The sequence below is a fragment of the Polypterus senegalus genome, chromosome 2 (assembly GCF_016835505.1).
Source record: "Polypterus senegalus isolate Bchr_013 chromosome 2, ASM1683550v1, whole genome shotgun sequence".
Lineage (NCBI taxonomy): Eukaryota > Metazoa > Chordata > Cladistia > Polypteriformes > Polypteridae > Polypterus > Polypterus senegalus.
The window spans coordinates 304768942-304793583 of record NC_053155.1 but is presented as its reverse complement, the minus strand read 5'-3'; the positions used below and the strand labels follow the sequence as shown (position 1 = coordinate 304793583).

General features: G+C 39.1%; 1 protein-coding gene across 5 annotated transcripts in view; it reads left to right on the top strand.

The window, feature by feature from the left end:
- Nucleotides 1-24642, top strand: part of robo2 (roundabout, axon guidance receptor, homolog 2 (Drosophila)) — a 748943-nt gene that overhangs the window by 637798 nt on the left and 86503 nt on the right. For 3 of the 5 annotated variants that reach the window (XM_039745870.1, XM_039745869.1, XM_039745866.1), the window contains one exon: nt 5461-5586. The exons of the other annotated variants lie outside the window; for them this stretch is intronic. In XM_039745870.1, the coding sequence (XP_039601804.1) occupies nt 5461-5586 (126 nt within the window). The remainder of the gene's footprint in view (nt 1-5460; nt 5587-24642) is intronic. 5 annotated transcript variants of the gene reach the window in all.

The following is a 24642-nucleotide window of genomic DNA, read 5'->3' as shown; positions in this document are numbered from 1 at the left end:
GGCCCACCACACATTCCTGCTGGCTGTTGAACCGTTGCTGCCAGAGACGGTGAATCGACGCCGACAGCAGCCACGTTTTATGTCGATTTTTGTGTGAAACCATTGCTTTGTGTGCAAATCAGGAAAACTGAGTTTTTTGGAAAAAAATACTCAGCCCTCAAAGAGTAAAGGTGATCCCCAGGTGCAGATGCATGCCACACTATAGGGTAGTCCAGATCTAATTATGCAGTTTTCATTACGCTATAACGTATTAAGTTTATTACATAGAGATTCACAAAAAATTATTTTTGTTGCTGATAGATGTAAGTCTGTTTTTGTTTATTACAAGATATTTCAAACAATTCTTTTGTCTTGTATTGTTTTCCTGCATTGCATTAAAAGTTGCATAATTAGATCCGGACCACCCTATATATATATATATATATATATATATATATATATATATATATATATATATATATATATATATATATATATATATATATATATATATATATATATATATATATATAGTAAGCTGGAGGGGTGATTGCACTCCAAGAGGACACAGATGCCCCTGAGAAAACCCCTGAAACAGAGTCTACCTTCACATTGCTCATTCCCTTCTCACTTACGCTATAACGCGTAATAAAGACCTTGTGCGGTACTCCGTTTACTTAAAAGCCTTGTGCAGAGTCTGTCGGTTTTTGGAATTGATTGTTTTGCTTTTATCTCTCTCTCTCTCTCTCTGACATTCTCTGCTCATGGCGGAACTGTCATCTCTGACTTTTCGTGGAGCAAGTTTAAGCTTTTGAAAAAGAAACAAATGTTTGTTTACAGAGTTTGAATAAAATTCCTGCTTTCTACAACCTTCTGTGTCTCTGTGCAAATCTGTGACCCAAGCGTGACAATATATAAATATCTAGTTTTGCTTTGTTGTGGAATCATACTGCAATACATCCTAGGTTGCACATTTTCCACTATGGTATCTGACAGTGGTCGGCTGCAAACCTGGAATGTCTGGATAACAAAGACCTTCAGAAGCAACCCTCTATAGTGTGAGATAAAAGGAGAGCTCCCCCAGCTGTTTATGCAGGAACTGTCCATTAGCAATGCAAAGCATTGTGCTTCATAGTTACATCAGCCAAGTGCTCTCTCTATCTTTTCTTAGCCCCCATCTTATTGCGGAGCACCACTTCTACACTCCACCTGTCCACAATGCAATGTTGTGGAATCAGACCATGATGAAACTCAGGTTGTGCATTTTACACTCCAGTAACTGCCAGAAGTTAGTCATGAACCTGCAATGTCTGGATTACAATGGTCCTCAGCAGTAGCTCCCTATAGTGTGCAATTAAAAAAAAAATAAAAAAAAACACTCCCCTTGCTGTTCATGCAAGGACAGCCTGTAACCAATGCAAAGTGGAGTGTTTTTTGATGAAGTCAGCTGAGCTCTATCTCCATCAACCCTCACCTTACTGGGCAGCACCACTTCTACACTCCACCCTTCCACAGCATAAATCCTGCCGACTATGCCAAGTGTTCTCCTGTGAAATCATTCCCAGATTGCGCTCTGGTAATTTCCAGTGGTCAGCCCCAAACCTGCAACATCTGGATTACAAAGGCCCTTAGAAGCAGCTCCCAAAATCGTAATCTAAGGACAAAGATTGTACCACTCTTTGTTCCAGGACTGCCTGTAAGAACTTCCTGATGACGTCAGTCGAACTATCTCTATCACTCAGGCCCCACCTTATTGTTCAGCACCACCTCTATAGGGTGGTCCAGATCTAATTATGCAACTTTTAATGCAATGCAGGAAAACAATACAAGACAAAAGAATTGTTTGAAATATCTTGTAATAAACAAAAATAGACTAGATCCACTGATTTTCCATGTAATGTACCACTTGTCCTCCATTCAGTTAGGTACAGGCTCGGAGTAATAAACTTAATAAGTTATAGCGTAATGAAAATTGCATAATTAGATCTGGACCACCCTGTACATACAGTAGGTGTGTGTATATGTATCTATACATATATATTGTGGTCAAATGGTAGTAAGAAATGGGTCTAAAAGAAATGTTTGGACACCAGCCGTATTGCTTCCATTTAGATTTACAAATACCCTTAAACAAAAGCACTGTTGTAAAATGGTTATTATTACTGCTCAAAACTTTAGTAGTTTGAGTTTGAATCCTTACCCAATTACTGTTTTTATGGATTGTGTATGTTGTACCTACTTACCTGTGAATTTTCCTCCCAAATCTGGATGATTCATGTGTCAGGCAAACTGGAAGCCCCCATTTGGCTAGGCATTAACAGGTGTGAGTGTATCTACAGTTGTGCTCTGTGATGAGCAGAATGGTTTCCTGCCTTCTTCGTGATGCTACCAGGGACAGGCTTTAGCTCCCTATGATGAGGATGGAGTACATAGAAATGTTATGTCTTTTAAACCCTGTGGACGCAAAGCAAGAACCATTCCTAGAAGGGGTGTCCCTCCACTGCAGTTTTATTTTATTAACCACATTTCCAAAGAAATATCTGTGAAGTTAATTGGTGATTCCAAATTGGAACAATGGTTGTGAAATGTTTGTGTGAGTGAATAGATACATGGATGAACTGGACACTGTCCAGAGATAGATCCTGCCTGATGCTTACAAGACCTTCTTTAATCCCCTGGGACCTTGTATTAGATTAATAGGGTCTGAGAATGTTGTGTTATGTTTCTCTTTAGTTCAAAAGGTTATTGTTTGTATGTTTCTTTTTATTGTGTTTCATTTTTTTCCATTTTGTTATGTTATGTTATATTGTGTTATTTTAGTGTTTAGCACTACCGCTTTACGTCTGGCCAGGCACCATCTGTATAAAGTTTGAGCTTTCTCCCTGTATCTGCATGTAATTTTTGTTTTTTTATCCCATATCCAGAAAATATACAGTACATTTTAGGCTAAATGGCATCTCTAAATTGGATTCTGTGAGCAAGTGTGCATGTGTCTGCTCAGCAAAGGACTGGTACCTCACAGATCTAGCATCCTAGATCCCAAAACCCATGCCCAGCCATTGCCCATTTTCCCTGTGTCTGCATGACACGTCCTCCTATTTCCCCAAAGACACGGGTGTTAGCTTACCTGACAGCTCTAAACTGGCACTGTGTGAGTGTGTACTTGAAAAGGACTGATGCCCGGTGCAGGGCTGGGTACTGTCTTGTGCCCAATGTTGCCAGGGTAGACTCTGGCCCTCTCCAACACTGAATTGGATTAAGTCAGTCTGTCAGTTTTATGTCATGTTATGTTATGGGGCTACCGTCCTGATCTTATGTGAACATAATGTATACATGTGTATGTATGTCTATCTGAATGAGTGTATGAGTAGCTCTCTGGCTAAAGGATCAGTGCTGGTAACTGGAATGCTGCCAGCTGGAATCTAGGCAATGCCAGAAGCAATGCTACTCCAATGGGCCACTGGGCAAAGCTTTTAACCTGGAATTGCTGTATGGGCACTGAACAAATATCTGATCCTGTGCTCTGACATCAAGCTCCTCTCTCCCTCTCTGTGTTGTCCCTGGAGGATAAGCTTGGGCATGTAAAAGATGACAAATTCCTAGTGCAAGAAATTGTTTATGGCAATTGGTAAATGGTATAGTGAATTATGATTACATACATATATACTATATATATAGGTTGAGTCAAAATTATGTTAATACTAATGGTGCTGCTATGTATATACTTATATACAATTTTTGTGGACAATTTATGTGCTGCATAGGGCACATAGGTGAACAGGCTGGGACATTCCTGCAAATCATCTTGCACATATGAAGTATGTTTTGTGAATAAATCGTTTCCATCATTCAAATATTAACATAACTTTGACTCATGTATGTATATATGTGTGTGTGTGTGTGTGTGTGTAAGTAGTAACCATTAGGGTATGACAGCCCCAAAACCCAATCATGCCCAATACAATCATGGGATATTTAATCCATCAAGCACTTTTACAATGGACACAACCAATAAACATACAAAATCAATGAAATTCTTCCATCTCCTTCCACCTCTAGTTGAGTGTTGCCCAGCTCTGACTTGTCAAAATAAGGTTTCTTTTAAGCTAGACCCGGAACGGCTTCCAGTGACTGGGTATGATTTGAGGCATTTTGAGAACCAGGGGAGTCCTCATGGATAGTGCCCTCTTGTGATGCCCAGGGACCCAGACAGGCCTGGAACTCCAGACTACAGTTCCCACGTACCCCTGAACGTATCTAAGCTGGGATACCTCCAATTGATCACTACCACCTAACTCATGAGGGAACTGCTATTGGCCTCTGGCTTCTGATCACCCATCCCATGACACCTTCCATCTTGGTAGGAGGTCTTGTCGTTGTCCAGCCGGGGTACCCTTCTATCCTCAATGGCATTCACTTATTGTCCTGTTGCAGCACCCAAGATCGCTTCAGCTTGAGTTGACGAACAGATGGCGGACATTCTCCTTCAGGATTTTTGGTAGACAGTAGAATTTATATATATATATACATGTATGGTGTGGTTTGATGATATTATATAAGAGCACAGAAGCGCAGTAGCTACTGCTATTGCTTCACAGTACCTGCATTTGATTTCCATTCCCTGCTACTGACTTTAGGGAGTTTGAGCATCTTTCATACATCCACCTTAATTTTCTCTGGAAACTCCAGTTTCCACTCATATCCCACACAATTAGTTAGATTGACATGTACCCCATGCAAATGTCTATGCAGATGCATATGAGTGTGCTCTGTGACAAAAAGCTATTGATTTTTCCCAAACATGCTACTATAGACTACACGTCCTGCACCTAAGTACTGGATTATGCAGATCTAATAATTAATTAATGGGTGGGAGCTTTGCTTAGGGTGTGTGTGTATGTATGTCTGTGCCCCGCAATATCACTGGGATCCAACTTGAGCTTGGGTCCCACCTTGATTCTGATGGTTCTGTGATAGTTTTAGGCTACTCAGGACCCTTCTCAATGATGAAGCCAGTTTGGAAAATGCATGTGTGCTTGGCTGAAGCATACTGCATGATAGATAGATAGAAATATAGATAGATAGATTAATAAGGCACTATATAATAGATAGATAGATAGATAGATTAATAAGGCACTATATAATAGATAGATAGATAGATAGATAGATAGATAGATAGATAGATAGATAGATAGATAGATAGATAGATAGATAGATCTTTTAATGATACAACACTTCATCAAAGTAGCAGTACGTCACGTTACCTGTGGTACATTGTAATGTCCTCATATTTTCATTCTTGTCTTCTGTCATTGACTCCTTTTTGCAGCATTTATTCTTGCAGGTTTTTGGGTGAAAGAGTTGGGTTCTGACACATGACTTTTCACAGCCTCGGCTTTCTGCTAACTGCATGCTGTGCATGTGCTTGGGCTGGGAGCGACTCACCTGATGCCACTGTGATTTTTACCCTTTAACCTGTAGCACTCCTTTTCATTCCTGACTACCGCCTGGCTGAGGGACTGTCTAATAGAATGCCACACAACCAGTCACAAGATTTCAGCACCACGAGCTCTCACAACAGCTCAGAAAGGAGTGGCAGCCTCTCAGGTTGGTTTCACAGACTGAACCCATAAAACTTTTCTTTCAGCAGCTTTTGTATGCAGCCAGCCTTATTTTTGCATGCACCATCCAACTAATAATCCTTACATCAAAACTGAAGCCAGTTTTAACCTCCAGATATTCTTTTGGCTAACCCAAAAAACATATGCTCTCAAAAAAAGAAATCTCTGGTTGGAAAGTGAATGATGACTGTGACAAATATGGAAAAGAAAAGAAGAGAACTTTAACCATCTGTACATCACAAAGCTCTGCTTTGTAAAATTTATTTGGAATGCAATCAAAGTTTCCACTTAAGTGATGTTAATGAAGGCATGTTCAGTAATCTGTCAAGAATTAACTGCAAAAGGAAAAAAGATATTTTGTAGACATGAATTTCAAGCTAATTGTTTGTCTGGTTAGGATAATGTGTCTTCTTGCCTGACGAGTGCAACGAATCACTTTCTCCTTCTCTCTCGGTTCCCACACTGCTCATTTTCAAGAGTAAATAATGTAAAATAAAGGACAGTAATATGTGGTGGATATACAATATAAAACACACTCACTGCAAAACAACTCACCCACTGCCTCTAGCATTCCTTCATTGAAAAGATAGTCGTATCATCCTTATGCTGTGTGTTTTTGATTCTGCTGAATAAATATGAGAAGGGAACCTAAAAATTCCCGGAATTGTAAAAAAAAAAAAAACTATTACAATCCTTACATCAATTTCTTTTTAGTCACCATCACATATTCTCATTGAGCTACAACGCACTTCTTCCATTCCATACCTGGGAATGTTTCCTGTACTCTTCTTTGTTACCATGTCTTCAACCTCCTGTATTTTCTCCAGGATTTCTTCCACAGTAGCACATCTTCTTCTTCTCAGTCTCAGTTTTAATTTTGGGAACAAACAGAAGTCCCAGGGAGTGAGGTCTGGCAAATACAGGGGGTGCAGAGTAACAACCGTATTGTTTTTATTCAAAAACTCTGACTGACAATGCAGTGTGTGCAGGTGTGTTGTCCTGGCTTTAAATCCAGTTTTGGGTGTGACGTTTCCCCAGACATTTTGTTCCTCAAGTCTCTCTGTAGACTGCTCAGTTCTTCGATGTATTGTCCCTGATGAAATGTTTATCCATAGGGAAGAAATTGTTTATAATCAAAAAAAAAATTGCCCAAGTCACGTGCATGATTGTGGAATAAACAATAAAAATATGCCCTTGATCAGCTCAGCATGGGGCCACTCAACTAACTGAATAAACAGACATTAGCCATATGCAATAACTAGTGATATGATTGATAACTACACCCTATTCCTGTGCTATTGACCAATTCTGGGAATATTTGGTTCCCTCCTCGTATTTGTATGGTTTGAAATGAATAGCTTCAACACACACAAAATGGTTTGGGGCAGCCACCCATATATTGTCCCTGGCTGCAATTGGGATTTGAAACTCATGTGCATTGGTTGGAGTCCAAACAAGAACTGATTTAATGTTCAGAAAATGGATCCATTAAAGGCCATGACCAGAAGTGACATGTTTTGGGGTTGTATTGTATTTCTGGGTGCCAGAACCGGGAGTGGTGTGCTTATAGGTGCCGAAACCAGAAGTGACATACTTCTGGGCGCCGTAAGTGATGTCTTTAAGGTTGAATCAGGCAGTAGAGGGTTTAGTGCACCCCACCACACCCTGGCCTGGTGTGGAAATACCTTCACTTAGTCCATACAGCTTCTTCCTAATCGCACGTGTGAGACAATGGTAATGGTACAAGTGACTCAACTGCCCATGCTAATTCAGGGATCTTCTTACTTTTTGAAACCCGTAGTCTTTCATACACCTCAAGAATCTTTATCATCATCATTTATAGCAGTATGCTGGGTTGATCAAGTCTCCATAGCATCTCCCAACCATTCTTGGAGAAGACTCAGGCTTGAGACATATAAAGTCCTTCTCCTAGCAGGTTTTTCCTAGGTAATCTCCCATGAGATCCTCAGAAGAATATTCTAACCATAGTTTCAAACCCCTTGAATTGGGTCCTCTTAATCTGGAAAAGGAGTCTTTTTACACCAAGGTCCTCGTGTATTGCTCAGCTGTCACAAAGTGTGAGACCAGCAACCCTGTACAGAAACCTCATTGTGTCATTTTTTTGGCCACTATCTGTAGCTGAAGATAGGGATGTAGAGTTACACTCAATAGTTCAATTCTCTTAAATTAAACCCAATCTGTGTCCATAATTAAAAGTAATATGGTCTGGGTTCTTTATAGACATTCTGATTATCATGATCAGGCTTCTGAATTCATTTATTTATTTATATTTTAATAGTTGCTTTTTGTTTCCATGTGTTTTGACCAGTGCTAAATATAATTTATGTTCTCCCACAGTGGTATTTTGTTTTCCTTATGGGCGCCGGTATTCTGGAATAGTTTTATTGTCGACTGCTGCTAAACTTGATGACTGGCAGTGTGTGAAGCGTGACGTTATTATCACAACAGCATAAAGTTTAGCATATCTTGCTTCTTGGTCATCCAAGATCTGTATTCCTGAATAAATAACCTTTAGCATTTTCCTTTTTGTAAGTTTGTGAGTTGCTGGTTAGAGGTTTTTCTGCCCTAAGACCACATATTACATCTGACTTTTTTTTCCACCTTTGGTTATGTGTTCCATTTTTAGCTTATGATGATCTGTTTTTTTAATCATGATCCTGGCTACACGTCCTGATTTTTATTTATTTAATATTAGACTTCCCATCTAAGACCCCTGCTTCAATTTTGATCTCTCTGTGTCATTTCCTGATTTCATTCTGTCTCTCAAAGCTGCTGTCACCCTGCGCAAACATTACACCACTCTTGTCATGTAGATTTTACACCCTTGATGGATGAAGGTAAGGTTACTGCAAACCCAAGTCCTTCTTCTGCTTTCAAGTTCCTATTTCTCACAGACGCTTTCTTAGGCTTCTGCTGCCTTCTTGGCCTACCTGGGCATTTCTTATAAAAAAGCTTTGCCGAGTTTGAGCTTAATTTCAACCTAATTTACTTTTTATCTCCTTCATTTGTCAATGAATTGGCTAATTGTGACCTTAAAAAGACACCACCATGGTGAGCTGCTGCCTTGCAGTTCTGAAGGTCAATGTTCTGTTTTGAACCCAGCCAATGTCTACAAACAGTTTTGCATTCTTTTCCAACTTCTATGTGAGTTTTCTTGATGTATTCCAGTTTGCAAAATGCTTGCTTATCTACTCTACATTAGCCCTGTGCGAATGTGTGCAGGTGTGTGCATGGCAGTGGCATGCAATACATTGGCACCTTATCTATGGCACATCCCTGCCCTGTGTACTGTCCTGTAGACTGTCAGCAGCGCCCTCCAATTTGATAAGAAAATTAACAAAATAGCAGCTACAGTGCTTGAAAAAGTATTCACCCATCTTTGACGTGTTTAGATTTTCTTATTGTACAGCATTGAATCACAGTGGATTTAATTTGGCGTTTTTAATACTGATTAACAAAAAAGACTTTGTAATGTCAATATGAAAACAGATCTCTGCAAATATAAAATAATAAATAACTGACTGGTCTTTTTAAAGGCACTGTACTCTATAACAGTGTGCAATTTGTAGATGCAAGGCATGATTCTGATTGTAATATAAGCGGCAATGTAGCATAATTTTGGCATATAGACTGTTATGAAAGTCTGTTAGAGTAAATAAGCACCAATTGGTCGACTGCTTGTTTAATTTAAAATTTTATTTGTTGTGTCCTTTAATTGGTCAATTTATTACCTGATTAAAACTGAGTTGGCCTGAACTTTAACCTGGGGAATCTCACCTAAAACTATTGTGTTTTCTGCCATGATTCATAGCGCTTGTGTAGTTATGTGAATTAACCATGTATTTGCTAGAACGAGTACTGCTTTTATTTTATTATTCATAAATTAGTGTATACATCCTAAACGAAAGTTACATAGCAGAATTAGAAGTTGAACAACAGTGTTCCACATTTAATAACACTAGAATCCCTGAAGCCTACGAAAAAACTTGTAATCCCGGGCCACCTTAAATTCCTTTGCACCTCTCCTCATCAGTGTGTTTTGTTTTGCAAATGTGTCGATCAGCACAAGCAGCCTGCTATCCCATCAAACAGAAAGGAGCTGAAATCAGTCACAAAATTAAGAACTCAAGTGTGTTTATCTGGGTATGAGGTGCCTGGAGTTGTATAGTGCAAATAATATATCGTTATTTGGAATACATGCATTATGTGAATTAACTAAAGCTACCCAATCAGAGCATGTATTACATATTAACTAAAACTCCTCAATGTTATGAGATATGCTTCCCGCGCGGTGCTTGTTTGCTTCTCTCTATCTTTCTCACTCTCTCTGCCTGACGGAGGGGGTGTAAGCAGAGGGGCTGTTTGCACAGAGGACACGGACGCTCCTCTACAAAATGGCGCTTTATCGCGGTGCTTCTGTATACTTAAAAGCACGTATTGATTTTTTGATTGTTTGCTTTTCTTAGCGAGCGTTCTCTCTGACATTCTCTGCTCCTGACGGCGCTCCTTTGAAGATGATATGTTTGCATTCTTTTAATTGTGAGAAAGAACTGTCATCTCTGTCTTGTCATGGAGCACAGTTTAACCTTTTGACTAAAGGGTGTTATTTCATGTCTAGAGGGCTCTAATAATGTTAACAGTGTGGGAGAGTTTCTAAGAGCTTAAAATATATAAAAATAACCATACAAACATATAGTTTCTACTTCACGGATTTTCATCTATCGTGGTGGGTTCTGGAATGCAACCCCCACGATCGAGGAGGGATTACTGTATAAATAAAATTTATTATAATTATTATAGTGCCTTTCATTACACTGCCTTTTATTGTAGTGGCAGACAATATTATTGTAAATAAAAATAAAGAAAAAAGAGAATGAACAACCAACACTACTCCTCTACTGACCTCACAACACACAGAGCATATCACACATTTTAACAAAAGGAATCAATCTATACTAATAAAAGGCAAAGCCCTCACTCACTCACTCACTCACTCACTCACTCACTCACTCACTCACTGACTCATCACTAATTCTCCAACTTCCCGTGTGGGTGGAAGGCTGAAATTTGGCAGGTTGATTCCTTACAGCTTCCTTACAAAAGTTGGACAGGTTTTATATCGAAATTCTACGCGTAATGGTCATAACTGGAAGCAGTTTTTCTCCATTTACTGTAATGGAGATGAGCTTCAACGCCGTGGGGGCGGAGTTTCATGTGACATCATCACGCCTCCCACGTAATCACGCAGTACATAGAAAACCAGGAAGACCTCAAAAAAGCGCTCAAGAAAACATGCATTATATACAGTGGTGTGAAAAACTATTTGCCCCCTTCCTGATTTCTTATTCTTTTGCATGTTTGTCACACAAATTGTTTCTGATCATCAAACACATTTAACCATTAGTCAAATATAACACAAGTAAACACAAAATGCAGTTTTTAAATGATGGTTTTTATTATTTAGGGAAAAAAAAAATCCAAACCTGCATGGCCCTGTGTGAAAAAGTAATTGCCCCCTGAACCTAATAACTGGTTGGGCCACCCTTAGCAGCAATAACTGCAATCAAGTGTTTGCAATAACTTGCAATGAGTCTTTTACAGCGCTCTGGAGAAATTTTGGCCCACTCATCTTTGCAGAATTGTTGTAATTCAGCTTTATTTGAGGGTTTTCTAGCATGAACCGCCTTTTTAAGGTCATGACATAGCATCTCAATTGGATTCAGGTCAGGACTTTGACTAGGCCACTCCAAAGTCTTCATTTTGTTTTTCTTCAGCCATTCAGAGGTGGATTTGCTGGTGTGTTTTGGGTCATTGTCCTGTTGCAGCACCCAAGATCGCTTCAGCTTGAGATGACGAACAGATGGCCGGACATTCTCCTTCAGGATTTTTTGGTAGACAGTAGAATTCATGGTTCCATCTATCACAGCATGCCTTTCAGGTCCTGAAGCAGCAAAACAACCCCAGACCATCACACTACCACCACCATATTTTACTATTGGTATGGTGTTCTTTTTCTGAAATGCTGTGTTCCTTTCACGGCAGATGTAACGGGACATTTGCCTTCCAAAAAGTTCAACTTTTGTCTCATCAGTCCACAAGGTATTTTCCCAAAAGTCTTGGCAATCATTGAGATGTTTCTTAGCAAAATTGAGACAAGCCCTAATGTTCTTTTGCTTAACAGTGGTTTGCGTCTTGGAAATCTGCCATGCAGGCCGTTTTTGCCCAGTCTCTTTCTTATGGTGGACTCGTGAACACGGACCTTAATTGAGGCAAGTGAGGCCTGCAGTTCTTTAGACGTTGTCCTGGGGTCTTTTGTGACCTCTCGGAATAGTCGTCTCTGCGCTCTTGGGGTAATTTTGGTCGGCAGGCCACTCCTGGGAAGGTTCACCACTGTTCCATGTTTTTGCCATTTGTGGATAATGGCTCTCACTGTGGTTCGCTAGAGTCCCAAAGCTTTAGAAATGGCTTTATAACCTTTACCAGACTGATAGATCTCAATTACTTCTGTTCTCATTTGTTCCTGAATTTCTTTGGATCTTGGCATGATGTCTAGCTTTTGAAGTGCTTTTGGTCTACTTCTCTGTGTCAGGCAGCTCCTATTTAAGTGATTTCTTGATTGAAACAAGTGTGGCAGTAATCAGGCCTGGGGGTGGCTACGGGAATTGAACTCAGGTGTGATACACCACAGTTAGGTTATTTTTTAAGAAGGGGGCAATTACTTTTTCACACAGGGCCATGTAGGTTTGGATTTTTATTCTCCTAAATAATAAAACCATCATTTAAAACTGCATTTTGTGTTTACTTGTGTTATATTTGACTAATGGTTAAATGTGTTTGATGATCAGAAACATTTTGTGTGACAAACATGCAAAAGAATAAGAAATCAGGAAGGGGGCAAATAGTTTTGCACACCACTGTAATTGAGAAGGCAGCGAAACAATAAGAAGCGAGTTCTGCTACTTCGGAAACAAAGCACGATGTAAACCTACACTTTAAATTAAGTTCATAGACAGGCTGCCGCTGGCGTTTGTAATTTAGTGCCTGCCCATATAAGGCCATCCGTCAGCGGCAATCCAATAGCAAACTGCCACGGGTAAATATTCACGGGTGAAGGACTGTGCTTATGGAGAGGAAGATGAGATGGTCAGGGTGGTGTTTGACACAAACTCAGCGAAACTGCCAGAGAAAGTTTTAAGTGCCAGGACTAAGGTAACATTAAATAAAGCTATGGACATAGCACGAGATGGCACCAGCACAGCTGGGAACCTTCGATGCAAGTACACCGAGTGGCTCACGTGAACTGATGCAGTGCACAGATAAAAAGCAACAGTTCCAAAGAGCTGAACAAAACCGAATTACACAATTGAAAAGGCAGCAAAAATATGAAGCGTCTGATAAGCATATTCATAAATGCAGCTACTGTGGAAACAAAGCACACGGTGGAAAAAGTCAATGTCCCGCTAAAGGAAGACAGCGTAAAAAAAAAACCCGTGCATGCAGTTTGTCACATCACAGATAAAAGGAAGACGAGCTGTTTATTGATGCAGTAAGGAACTAATCGATGAATGAAACCTCTTATCTTTACAACGATTGACAAACACGGAATGTAACTTGAACACATCCTACAAATACGAGCCTGATTGAAAGAAATAATGATAATCAAATCCTTGATGACAGCAACATTCAATAACACTCACAAAACAATTACTGTATATTGACAATCATGTTACGTTATTTTTAAAATGTTCCCTTTTCTTTTTCATAACTTCTACTTCTCCACTGCGATACACGGGTATATATATATAAATGTATATCTATAGCCCGATCTACAATACATACTTTAGCATAGACAAGCGGTGGCGCAATTGTAGAGTCTTAGAGCCTCTAACACCGACATTCGAGGTTCGATTCCCGAGAGGGATGTACTGAGTATGTACGCGCTACCGATTCATTTTACCTTCCCATCTCCTTGGTTTGGGACGTATGAAAAATATTAGGTTAACGCAGAATCATGTTACGTTATTTTAAAATTTTCCCTTTCTTAGCACAAGCACAGTTGAGAAGCTTCGATGCATGTACTCCATAACGCGTTAAAAAATAACGCATTTAATCACACTTTCAATTCCAAGCAAACGGAACTTTTGTCAATGCATGATTTCCTGGTACATCCATTACACTGATGCACACATCACAGCTACAAAAATGTTAGAGTCGGAATAAAGCGCGTTCCTACGACTGATCATTTCGACTACCCGAGAAGCCTTGATAAAAGCATGGTTTTGTGCACACTGAAAAGCAAGCAAAATTAGATGCATTACAGAAAGCGGACTTTGTGGCTCTTACTGGGGATCATTGGACTTCCGTGACCGTTAGTAATTCTAAATACATCTAATTACAAAATGTTCAATGATCACACTGTTTTAGCCTAATGTACAAAATAATTTTGGCTAATGTTACTCAGAGTTTAAAGAGTAAGCTGGTCAAATTACCTTTTATGTTTCTGACTTATTTTTTAAGAAGAAAACTGCACTTTATGGTGAAATTTTGGTTATTATTATTTAAAGACAATACTATTCTGAAAATGTACTTAAAGTACTTAAACTACCACTTTATTTTTAAGTCTGCCCAATTTTAACCAGGGATGATATTTTTGTTTCTGTTTTGAATTCAAATGCAGTTTAAAAGCTTTTTTCAGAAATTAAAACAGCTTCAGTTTACAATATTCATGTCCATGTCTATTATTTGATTCTGTCGCCCACTAAAACCGTTTTAAATAAAAAAAAAAAAACATTTGCGATTTGGGGCAAATTTACGTGTGCGATTACATACGATTAATCAAGATTAATTCTTACACAGCCTCTAATTAATTGGATTAATTTTTTTAATCGAGTCCCACCCCTAATATATATATGTAGATATATATATGTAGATTTGTATATATATGTATATGTATATATATGTATGTGTGTATATGTATATATATATAACTGTATATATATGTGTATAGTGTGTATATATATATATATATATATATATATATATATTTATATATGTGTGTGTGTGTGTATATATATATATATATATATATATATATATATATATATATATGCCAGCAACACTCATGACAATTACAAAACAATTACATTGTCAATCATGTTACGTTATTATTAAAATGTTTCCTTTTCTTTTTAGTTCTCCGCTGCCAATCGCAGCTATTTTGCTATATATATATATATATATATATATATATATATATATATATATATATATATAAATAGATAGATATGACAACAACACTCATATCAATGACAAAACAATTACATTAACAATCATCTTACGTTATTTTTAAAATGTTTGCTTTTCTTTTTCATAACTTCTTTAACACACTACTTCTCCGCTGCGAAGCGCGGGTATTCTGCTAGTCTATATATATATAATTCACTAAGGCAAGACGACCATGGAAAGCAGCCGGAAGGGGCGTGGATTCACTAAGCCACCGACAAATGAGACAACTATGGCGCACGCAGGAAGGAGCCACGCCCACTAACTCCAAGTCCATTGGATACGACGACAACTCACAGAGTCACGCCCACCAACTCAGAAAAAAATGGCGTCATTTATATTCATCTGTCGTAGAGGCAACATGCGGCTCCGACCCACGCTGACTGTTCATAGAGGCATGTTTCTCGCGGAGGTGAATCGCCATATGCAGCGTGTAAAGCGGTTTGTGAGGATTATCCCATGGGATCCTTAAAACATTCCTTTACAACTAAGATTGAAACACAATGAAGTAAGCAGTCTTTAAAAACCGAGTTTTCGGTTACGATGCACCATAGCACACTGTTTTACACGCTACATACAGCAAGTCGCTTCCGCGACAAACATGCGTCTTCTTAGATGCTCCTGCACTTTGTACACACCCACCTCGCTACCTGTGCCTCTGTTTCATTACCATCTCACCTGCTTCACCAATGCAGGCCCTGCAACAGTCGAGATGCTTTCTCAGCAGCTGAACTTCTCTGTGCCCGACCGGTTCACACAGAGGCACCACATGACGCGGCAGGACTATCTAAGAAGAGGCATGTTTGTCACGGATGTAAATCGCTGTATGCGGTGTGTAAAACAGTTTGTTTGTCGCGAATATGAATCGTTGTATGCAGTGTGTAAAACAGTTTCCGAGGGGTTTCCCATGGTCTTAGACCCATCTAAGAAAAATCATGTCGCAGCTGTGAATCACTGAATGCAGTGTGTAAAACAGTTTGTTTGTTGCAGATGTGAATCGTTGTATGCGTCGTGTAGAGCAGTTTGTGAGGGGTATTCCATTGTCTTACAGTTGGTGGGCGAGTCTCTGTTGGTTGCTCTTGCGAGCGTGCACATGACCATGCAGTGTGTGTGCTTCGAGAGCGTGGGTGGACGCGACAGCACCATCTAGGAAGATTCACATTTGTCGCGGATGTGAATCGCTGTGTGCCGCGTGTACAACGCTGTATTGTATGTTACCCTCTCCAGAGTTATATCTTTTCATTCACCTACAGTCGTATACACAATGAAGTAAGCAGTCTTTAAAAACCGAGTTTCCGGTTACAGGCACGAGGCGTGACCATATCAAACTGTTTTACACGCTACATACAGCAATTCGCATCCACAACAAACATGCGTCTTCTTAGATGCTCCTGCACTTTGTACACACACCCCTCCCACCTCGCTACTACCATGGTCGGGTGTCTTTGTGGATTATATATAGAAAGGCAGCCAAAACCGCAAGGAGCAATGAAAAGTCTACGTGAGTCACAGGTGCATCTGGACTGTGCAAAGACAATGAGCGGGCAGTGCATACTGGACGAGAAATCAGCAGACTAGCATGATGGGGGAGCGGGGTGGATGTCCTTCTCCTCTCCTCCCGTTCCACCCTCCGCGCCTGAGTGCTGCACGGACGATTGTGTGTTGGTTTGTTCCGTCCATTGTTACAATGTTGCTTTTCTTGCTGATTTATTACATTACCAATTTTTCAAATGTTCATTTACTCCCTGTGCTTAAAAATCATTAAAAAAACGGCCTGATTATGCGGCGTAAGGATACGCCGCGGGTTGGCTAGTACTATATATTTGAGTTGCAACAATGAAAATCAAATAAGGCAACATGCACAACAAATACCCATCGAGTGATGCTCTCCTCTTTACTTAATACGTATGAACTGACTTCATGGAGTACAGCACTCCATCAAAAAACAAACGCGTTACAGGGGAAATCGAATAGGAAAAAGTCCAGTAAGTCCACATATATCTCAGATTCATTTGAAAAGCGTTTGACTGGAATAATGGAGAAGTCTAGGCGGTGTGATGGTATTCTTCCAAATAATACAGAATTGAAAACAGTTTGACCTACCGGTAGGGAACATGCTTTTTTCCAAAAGATCCAAAGAATCCTGAAACACTGCACCATTTTAAGGTATGCTGTCTTCTTCTTCTTCTTCTTTATCCATCCTGCTGTAAGTCTGCTTTTCCAAAAACTCTGTATTTTTCACTTTCGTTTGTGTCTAGACTCCTCCCTTACTCCCCACCTTACTGGCAAAGTATATTCCAATTGGTCCTTTCTCTGTCATAATTCCCACCACTCACGACTTCTCTGAGACTCAATCAGGCGATGATTCTGTACTGAACAAAAGAAAACAATGAGTGTAGACAAACAAGGGAACCCATCCTCCTCTTGACCGTTGCTACAGTTAAGTACAGGCAACTTACTCAAAGTTATTGTTGCAAAAGCCACACTATTCAAAGCAATCAATTACAAAATATCTACATTTATAATTCATAATTCTACATTTAGTACTAGAGTTTTGTACCGTGTTAGCCATTATGAATGTAGTGAGAAGTCAAGCAAAATGACACCTTTTATTGGCTAACTAAAAAGATTACAATATGCAAGCTTTCGAGGCAACTCGGGCCCCTTCTTCAGGCAAGATGTAATTTTGCATTTATAATTCTACTAGGAGGTTAGTAATTAAATCTTTTAAAAAAGAAACTTGAAACTTTTACTTTGTTTTGTTTAGAAGAAGCCAAACTTTGAAAAGCTAAAATGTTAACTTAAGTGTTGCAGATTTTGCTTGTGGTAACATTCAAGTGTAAAAACTGGATAATCTTAAAATACAATGTGTGAATTCTTTAATAAACCTGTAGTTAAAGAAGTGATGCTTGTTCTCTAACAGCTCATCTAAAATGAGACTATTTTCAACATTACTGCTAATTTACACATCACGGAATTGGGGCTTTGATTTTATATTACACAAAACAATGAGCTAATCTATATTTTCTGCATGAATTTCATACAAACAGGACTTTACTTAAGAACACGATGTTAATAGAATTTCTTCAATCTCGGGAGGCGTTAGAAAGTTAATTCTTCCACCACCTCACGGTATATACCCGTCTGTCTTTAGTGGATCTTTGGTGGATAAAGTTAACACTGTTCTTAATTTTTATGATGCTGGATTACTGCTCAGCTGTATCAATATGGAATCTTTGGAATGACAGCATATGGATAAGGACGGTTCAAGTAAAGCCAAAACCCTTTTTTAGTTGTCACAAGTGCCAGGATTGTATTGATAATCCAAACCAGTTATTATATTAACTATCCACTCTGTGCATCTGTCACTGCCATCCCTGTTACAAACTTTACTGACATGCCTGTTTCTTATAGTGGGTGCAAAAGACTTTGGAAATCAGCACACGTTTTTAATAAATTAGTTCAATACGTCAACGTTAGTCATTATTCTGTTGTTATCTATTAAAATGAAAGTAATTAATGTCTGACCAGCGTTTTTGGGAAGAAGATGCTTTAGAGGTTTAAGCCCCTGATCTGATGCGTCAAGCCCTTGATCATTTTTGGCCACTATATACATACGTTATGGTCCCTGATCTTTTTGTCCGTCATATATGATACGTCATGTGGTGGGTGCAGCAACGTGCTGTAATCAGTGCATGTTTCCAACCTCTACCCTATTCTCTATAGGAAATATCCCCTGATACATGCTGTTAGTTTGTTATTTGAATATGTGTAAGGCTGTGCACAAAACTTCATAGGAAACATCTCATCAGGGATTTTATTGATGTCCAAGAATTCACCCTAAGGTTTGATTTTTAATACACAGACAATCACAGAGGGGGCTCGCTTCCTGAAGTCTGCAAATCCTCAAAACACCCCTTTGTCTGACCTTCAACTTCTGCTGTATCATTCATTTCAGCATAGCAGGGACACAATTTCATTATGAGAGAAGACTTATGTGAATTATGTGGTAGGCATGAACTGGCATGAGTATGTGTCCTTCAAAACTGTTGATGTTAAAAATATTCCAACTCAAAGTCTGAAGAAACTACAGGCTGAAGTTACTTCTCCTTGTCTTGTACAAAGCGAACAGACTGAGGACCTTCCTGTTTTAATTTTAATGGTTTTTGGTTCAGTTTCCCTGAAGGATGTTTGCTGTTGTGAAATGATTAGACTCGACACACTCAAAAAGGTTTGGGGCAGCCACCCGTATAAATTCCACGGCTGCAAAAACTGTTTGAAAATAGCACTAATGTGCATGGATTGGAGTCTGAGGATGGCTGGAAAAGATGAGAGTTTTAAATCTCCAAACAGGAAGTGGCCTAGTGAACCCGGAAGTGATGTGCTTCTGGGATTGCCACCGGAAGTGATTGCTTCTGGGCGCTGGAACCGAAAGTGACATGTTTCTGAGCTCCAGAACTGGAAGTGATGTCTTCAGAGTTGGATCAGACAGGTTTTCATGTTTTTTGTCTGCAGAAACAACAGAAGGAAGGTTATCACATTCTCCCCAAACCCCCTGCCCACGCCCCTGCCCTGGTGTGGAACTACCCTCACTTAGTCCATGCAGCTCCCTCCTATTTGCACGTGTCTGACACTCGTCTTCTCCTGTGTTGCCCTCACTGGCCAGTCTCTGTGTATCCTGGTCTTCCAGTGACCTTCCTGGGTGTGGCTTTTCAGTGTCTTCTGATCGTTCACTGGGAAAAGAGAAAACAACACTTTTAGATATGAGGAGTTACCTGCCTGTCCCGGTGAGGACATAATGATAAGGGGTAGGAGCAAAATATTGTAATATCTAAACAGCAAATGGCCACTAAACAGACTGGAGTATATTTAAATGGAGAGTTCTCTGGTAAACCAATCACATCCAAAGATTTCATTTATACATTAAAATGTGTATACATTATATTTTCAAATTGGAGAAAATTCTCATTGTTGTAAAACTGAGTAAAAATACAATAAAAAAGCCTTTTACAGTGGTGTGAAAAACTATTTGCCCCCTTCCTGATTTCTTATTCTTTTGCATGTTTGTCACACAAAATGTTTCTGATCATCAAACACATTTAACCATTAGTCAAATATAACACAAGTAAACACAAAATGCAGTTTTTAAATGATGGTTTTTATTATTTAGGGAGAAAAAATCCAAACCTACATGGCCCTGTGTGAAAAAGTAATTGCCCCCTGAACCTAATAACTGGTTGGGCCACCCTTAGCAGCAATAACTGAAACCAAGCGTTTGCGATAACTTGCAATGAGTCTTTTACAGCGCTCTGGAGGAATTTTGGCCCACTCATCTTTGCAGAATTGTTGTAATTCAGCTTTATTTGAGGGTTTTCTAGCATGAACCGCCTTTTTAAGGTCATGCCATAGCATCTCAATTGGATTCAGGTCAGGACTTTGACTAGGCCACTCCAAAGTCTTCATTTTGTTTTTCTTCAGCCATTCAGAGGTGGATTTGCTGGTGTGTTTTGGGTCATTGTCCTGTTGCAGCACCCAAGATCGCTTCAGCTTGAGTTGACGAACAGATGGCCGGACATTCTCCTTCAGGATTTTTTGGTAGACAGTAGAATTCATGGTTCCATCTATCACAGCAAGCCTTCCAGGTCCTGAAGCAGCAAAACAACCCCAGACCATCACACTACCACCACCATATTTTACTGTTGGTATGATGTTCTTTTTCTGAAATGCTGTGTTCCTTTTACGCCAGATGTAACGGACATTTGCCTTCCAAAAAGTTCAACTTTTGTCTCATCAGTCCACAAGGTATTTTCCCAAAAGTCTTGGCAATCATTGAGATGTTTCTTAGCAAAACTGAGACGAGCCCTAATGTTCTTTTGCTTAACAGTGGTTTGCGTCTTGAAATCTGCCATGCAGGCCGTTTTGCCCAGTCTCTTTCTTATGGTGGAGTCGTGAACACTGACCTTAATTGAGGCAAGTGAGGCCTGCAGTTCTTTAGACGTTGTCCTGGGGTCTTTTGTGACCTCTCGGATGAGTCGTCTCTGCGCTCTTGGGGTAATTTTGGTTGGCCGCCACTCCTGGGAAGGTTCACCACTGTTCCATGTTTTTGCCATTTGTGGATAATGGCTCTCACTGTGGTTCGCTGGAGTCCCAAAGCTTTAGAAATGGCTTTATAACCTTTACCAGACTGATAGATCTCAATTACTTCTGTTCTCATTTGTTCCTGAATTTCTATGGATCTTGGCATGATGTCTAGCTTTTGAGGTGCTTTTGGTCTACTTCTCTGTGTCAGGCAGCTCCTATTTAAGTGATTTCTTGATTGAAACAAGTGTGGCAGTAATCAGGCCTGGGGGTGGCTACGGAAATTGAACTCAGGTGTGATACACCACAGTTAGGTGATTTTTTAACAAGGGGCAATTACTTTTTCACACAGGGCCATGTAGGTTTGGATTTTTTCTCCCTAAATAATAAAAACCATCATTTAAAAACTGCATTTTGTGTTTACTTGTGTTATATTTGACTAATGGTTAAATGTGTTTGATGATCAGAAACATTTTGTGTGACAAACATGCAAAAGAATAAGAAATCAGGAAGGAGGCAAATAGTTTTTCAAACCACTGTATATGTTTTTATTAATAAATTCCATTTTCTTTATGGATATATTTATTTATTTCCGTCAGTGAGCAATGGACCGTTGTAACCTATAGGAAGTTGTAAGCAAGTAAAGACAGCATAAAAGTGTCAGCATAAATCAAATAAAAGATCTGCCTTATGAGTGTAATGGCTTGATATGTATTGGATTAGAAACCAGTTAAAGCAGTGCCTTGTAACAAGATTACACAAGGCCTCAGTGTCCTATAAATGACATTGCAATTCTCTGCACACAAGTTTTATTGTAGCTGGTAACCATTAAAAGTAAAATAGGAAATGATCTCATTGATTCAGCTAGTGAAGTGCTTCACTATTTAAGTTGGTCTCAAAGCATGTGTCATCTTTGAACAAGCTCTTCAAAACATACAGTAAATGAACTTTTCCAGTTGCAAGCACTTTCCTTCTTAAGTAAATTTTGGATGTCAACCAAAGTGGGTGACTTAAACATTTTGTTTTGAATAAAGGGACCTTATGTTTAGGCAGTTTTTGAAATGTCTGCGAGAAGGAACGTATGCAAAGATTTTCTTTTTAACTTAAAACCATTTATTGAACATATTTTTGATAATGATCATTATTACTAAAGTCATTATCCATCCGTCCATTTTTCAACCAGCTTTCCCAATTAAAGGTTGTAGGGAACTAGAAACAGCATTGGGGAGAGGCAGGAAAGCCAGTCCTGTGAAATGCCAGTCCACCATAGGGCATGTTGTTATTATTATTATAAAATAATGTTTTATTCAATCCATTTTATTTATTTAAAGAGCTTCCGTCAAAAGCCAAATTTCCATTGGGGGCAAACAAAAAGTGCATTTCTTTGCTTGTTTTTTCTTTTTTTTTTTTCTACCATATTGTTTGAACCATCATTACAACGCAGCATATTTTTATAGTAAATGATACACCCTGTAGCATCATGGCAGCTGTTAGCTAAGTGCCACACAGCCATGCTCATAGAAATGTTAGCTCCTGTAGCAAAGCCTCCAAGCGCCAGCCCTCCTGGAGGAAGAACCAAGCTGTCTGGCCATATCACGGCATGGTGTCCTGTAAAGCATGACCTACTGCACACATCCAGAGTGGAATACAAATTATGGTGAGCCAACAGAGAAACAGGAATAGCGAAGGGCAAAATAAATGTTATCTACAAGTTCAGAGTCCAAAAAACAGTAATCAAGAAGGCAGACAAGAGGTCAGAGCAAAGGCAAACAATCGTGGACAAATGTACCCAAAATCAGAAAACAAAATTTAAAAGAAACAAACAAAAAAAAAAAACTGTGGAATTTTCACAGCAGCAAAATGGTTGCAAGATCTCCAAAAGAACCTATGAAAGCAGGCCAAGATGTTCACTGGTCTGTCCAGTAGAACCACACCTAAACTCAGCCAGGCCCCAAATATTACCTGCTGGTTTCAGCCAGAACAGGCCCAAAAAAAGCAAGGAGTCGACAAAATAACACAAAATGTATCATTGGTAATCTCATGCCTTTTTATTTGGTGCTTCTTCTTTCATTTCAGTTATTGCCATTAAGAAGGCAAACAGAATGTCAGGTTATATAGCGCCTTGATGTGTGGAGTACAAGTCACAGGAGGTTCTACTGAAGCCTTATAACACACTGGTGAGGCCTCATCTGGAGTCCTGTGTGCAGTTCTGGTCTCCAGGCTACAAAAAGGACATAACAGTGCTAGAAAAAGTCCAGAGAAGAGCGACTCGGCTGATTTCAGGGCTACAGGGGATGAGTTATGAGGAAAGATTAAAAGAGCTGAGCCTTTACAGTTTAATCAAAAGAAGATTAAGAGGTGACATGATTAAAGTGTTTAAAATTATGATGGGAATTAGTCCAGTGGATCGAGACTGTTATTTTCTAATGAGTTCATCAAGAACACAGGGACACAGTTGGAAACTTGTTAAGGGTAAATTTCGTACAAACATTAGGAAGTTTTTCTTTACACAAAGAACGATAGACACTTGGAATAAGCTACCAAGTAGTGTGGTAGACAGTAAGACGTTAGGGACTTTCAAAACTTGATTTGATGTTTTTTGGAAGAAATATGTGAATAGGACTGGTGAGCTTTGCTGGGATGAATGGCCTCTTCGCATCTAGAGTGTTCTAATGCTCTAACTGTTTTGAGGTTCTTCTCTATTTTGAGACATTTGGCATTTTGGATTCCTCTGGTTTTGCCCAGCCTTTGAATTATTTGTTTATGTCTCTTGGATTCTCAGCTTTACTAAGAATTTGATTTTGACAACGGCAAAGGTAATTTTATTTTCCCTCTTTTGTTGTTCCTACAGTATTTCATTTAAGAATTGAACTATTGACCCTTAGATAATTTATTATTTTTGGTGGCAGTTCATTTGCTTAATTAGTGATCTTTAGTTATGCTTTTTGTGAAACAAAACGATTATTTATGTGTGTCTGTTACAAATGAATTAATAAATTGATTAAATTAATCCTATAACTGAAGGAATTAATAATTAGTTAAATTTTTCTTTTTTCCTGTACTTCAGAGGTTTCTTTATGTTTTTGACCTTCATGTTTGGGAATGATTTCTGTCATAATTAGGTTAATGTGACCACTATTTTCAGGCTTTTCAATCGCCACCAATTTGAGGGCCGTTGTGAGTTCTGTATTACATAATTCTATGGGTGTGGCTACAAGGGTTGTGACCCGCGAGTAATTGGTGGGATGAGATAAAGGGTTGGCTGGGGGCTCCATTCGTTATTTGATTTGTAGGTACAACCACTTAAAACGAAAAAAAAAAAATAAACATTTCTTTGCATTTCTGCTTTTCGCTAGTTTCATTGAATTTGATCTCTCTGCTTGTTTCCTTGACTTCAACTCTTATCTGTCATTAGGATTTTGGTAGTTAGGTATATTTTTATTTGTTTTTCTTTCATATTGTAAATGCTTCTCCTGGTTAACTCAGTAAACATTCACCAGACTCTGAAGTGTCGGTTATAAAAGTTGCCCCAAAAGAAAGAAAATGTCTGACTTGGCTAAAGATTAAAAGATCAGTCCTAGTTAGGCATTATACAGTCGTAATTCTGATAGTATGAATGGGCCCCAGAAGGGTTTCTTCCACACTTCTGCTGAATAATTTA